Source organism: Phodopus roborovskii, unplaced genomic scaffold (genome assembly GCF_943737965.1).
Source record: "Phodopus roborovskii unplaced genomic scaffold, PHOROB, whole genome shotgun sequence".
Lineage (NCBI taxonomy): Eukaryota > Metazoa > Chordata > Mammalia > Rodentia > Cricetidae > Phodopus > Phodopus roborovskii.
The window spans coordinates 8,401,515-8,404,654 of NW_026126407.1; the positions used below are offsets into that span (position 1 = coordinate 8,401,515).

At 37.1% G+C, this 3,140-nt stretch overlaps 1 protein-coding gene across 1 annotated transcript; it reads right to left on the reverse strand.

The window, feature by feature from the left end:
* Positions 1-545: 545 nt before the first annotated feature.
* On the reverse strand, positions 546-1,487 carry LOC127219721 (olfactory receptor 1468). The gene has a single exon (XM_051181489.1). It carries the CDS (start codon positions 1,485-1,487, stop codon positions 546-548), a length of 942 nt encoding a protein of 313 aa, XP_051037446.1.
* Positions 1,488-3,140: the final 1,653 nt, after the last annotated feature.

Genomic DNA, 3,140 nt, shown 5'->3' on the forward strand with positions numbered 1-3,140 from the left:
CATAATTTCCAAGAAAATGCAAAATACATTGCTGTAGTGAGAGTGTTGATAAATCTATTTAAGGCCAGGCTATCTAAAAAACTTACATACTCATGAAAATTAAGATGAGGAGAACATTAAATATAATTTTGTGTGAGATGAAATATGTGGAAAACATTAGCATATATCTGAGAGGGTGAAATGTGTGGATGTTTCTGAATATTGAACTCAGATTGTGAAGCATGTTTAAAAATAAGTAAATAGAGAAATCAGAGTTCTGAACAAAATGATAATATCCAGAACATATTTTAATGATGAAGAAATAGAGATGTCATTTTAGGAAACTATTGCCTAGGAGTTCTTAAACTATAGTTTTCTAAGTAACAAGGACATTAAGTCACAGTGGGGGTCCCTAAATAGACACTTTTGAATAATTGAATAATATTAATATTTTTGAATATTGAATAATTATGCAGAATTCTCTACTAGTAAAATAGTTGAGAAATGCTAATATTAATATTTCTATAGCTACCTGATTTTGTTATGAAATGTCTAAAAGGTGATTATCATAGTCTGAACAGACTTTTCTTTTGAAACACTCTTTTTAGGGCTCCTTTCATGTCTCTGTTCCTCAGACTGTAGATGAAGGGGTTCAGCATGGGAGTCACCACTGTGTACATCATAGCCATGACAGTCTCCTTCACAGTAGAGTTATTAGCAGATGGGCATAAGTAAAGGCCAATGATTGTCCCAAAGAACAGTGACACCACAGACAAGTGAGAACCACAAGTGGAGAAGACCTTGTGGATGCCTCGAGTTGATGGGACCTTGAGGATGGAGGAGACAATCTGTGCATAAGACCCTATGATCAGTAGAAAAGGAAGTACAACAACAAGCCCTCCTATGATCAATACCACCAGCTCATTAATGTGAATATCAGAGCAGGCCAGCTTTAGTAGTGCAGACAGATCACAGAAAAAATGGGGAATCACTTTGTTTTCACAGAAAGACAATCTAGTTAAGAGTAAAGTGTGCAGCAAGGCATGTGATGTGGTCAGCACCCAGGACAGCACCACTAGACTCACACATTGCTTGGGACTCATGATATTGGTGTAATGAAGGGGGAAGCAAATAGCCACATAGCGATCATAGGCCATGGCCGCAAGGAGGAAGCTCTCAAGATCTCCAAAAAATAAAAAGAAATACATTTGTGTCAGGCAGCCTGCATAGGGGATGGATGGGTCCTGGCTCTGCATGCTCTGTAGCAATTTGGGCATTGTGACAGAGGAGAAGCAGAGGTCAGAGAAGGACAAGTTGCTGAGAAACAAGTACATGGGTGTGTGGAGATGGGAGTCCAGTAGGATGAGGATGATGATGATGAGGTTCCCCATGATGGTGGTGAGGTACATGGCCAGGAACAGGGCATAGAACAGGTGCTGGTGTTCTGGAGGGATGGGCAGGCCCAGAAGGAGGAACTCAGAGATGACAGTTTGGTTGTCTTCAAGCATGATCTTTCTGAAATATATGTAAGGAAAATGGTAGGATCCCTCAAAAATTTCAAATAAAATGAACATTTAAGAAAAATAATTTATAAGAATTAATCTCACAGTCATCAAAATGTTATCACTATACCCAAATTGCAATAATTTCTATAAACACAATGACTTAATTCTTTTGTAAAACTCGCATACTTCAGTATTACAACCATTAAATTATATCTATCTATCTAACTATCTATCTATCTATCTATCTATCTATCTATCTATCTATCTATCTATCTGTTTTACAACCTGACCTCAGTTGTAAAACCTCCATTTTCTCCGCTCCTGAAATTCCCTCCATGTTTTCTTCTATCCCCTACCTAAACAGTCTCAGAGTATGATTCTACACAAACCCAATGGAAATGTCATGCATTTGAATGGCTTAAATTACCATTTAAGACTCAGGTTGGATTTCTAGCTTATCCTATAGGACTATGATTACTAAGGTGAATGGTTTTTCCCTGGAATATGCTGCAAGCATTGAACATACAGCAGATTCAAAATAAAACTTCCATATTCATCCTGTTCCTTCACTTACCCAACTTCCTTCAGTCTCTCATACCAGCAAAAGGAAATCTTTGATCAAAGCAGAAATCAGAATTTTATTTCATTCAGGGAGCTGATTTCTTAAAATGAAACTTTATTTATTCTTTGTTTCTCTCTCACTTTCGACACCTACTTTTATGCACTCTTATATGTGGGCATGTTATGGCTTCTTTGGATTTCTGGAATATTCTGACTTCAAAAAACCACAGTTAGCCTTAAATCTGACAAGTGAAATACAAAGATTTGCAGGTTGACCATATGCTGGTCTCCCACCTAAAATGTCTGGTGTCTAGAGTGACTAGAAATCACAGGTGAGATAGTTCATAAGCAGATACTGTGTGGAGAAGACAATAGCTTCATGTTTCCAACCATGAAACTACAAGTTCCCTGGCTACAGTATCACCTAACAGGGAGATTCTAAAATTTAGTGTGAGTGAAAAATTGCTGGGCTACCTTTTTCAAACTTTGCTTGTTTTCCTTCAGTTCTGATTTTCTTTTTTAACTAACAGCCAAAAATGTTAGTTGCTGCATTCATACAACAAGGACATCTGTTCAACTATGTTCATAGCAGCATTACTTGTAATAGCCAGAACCTGGAAGCAACCTAGACGCCCCTCAAATTTAGACAATGGAATACTACTCAGTGGAAAAAAAAATAAAATCTTGAAATTTTCAGGCAAATGAATGGAACTAGAAGAAACCATCCTGAGTGAGGTAACCTAGTCACAAAAAGACAAACATATTGTATACTCACTCAATATGGATTTTAGACATAAAGCAAAGAATTACCAGCTTATAATCCACACCCAGAAAAGCTAGGAAACAAGGAGGATCCTAAGAGAGATATATATTGTCCCATGGAGAAGGGAAAGGGACAAGATCTCCTAAGCAAATTGGGAGCATGAAGGAACAGGAAGATTGAGTCAGGGAAAGAACAGAGGAGAACTTGGTCTAAGTTTGCTACTGTTCATCATTTTGGTTCATTTACTTTTTATTCCTTCTGTGTTCTACCTCTATATGTGTCTGAACATATTTATTAATAAATATTTTTCCAAAGTCTTTTAAAGTTGACTG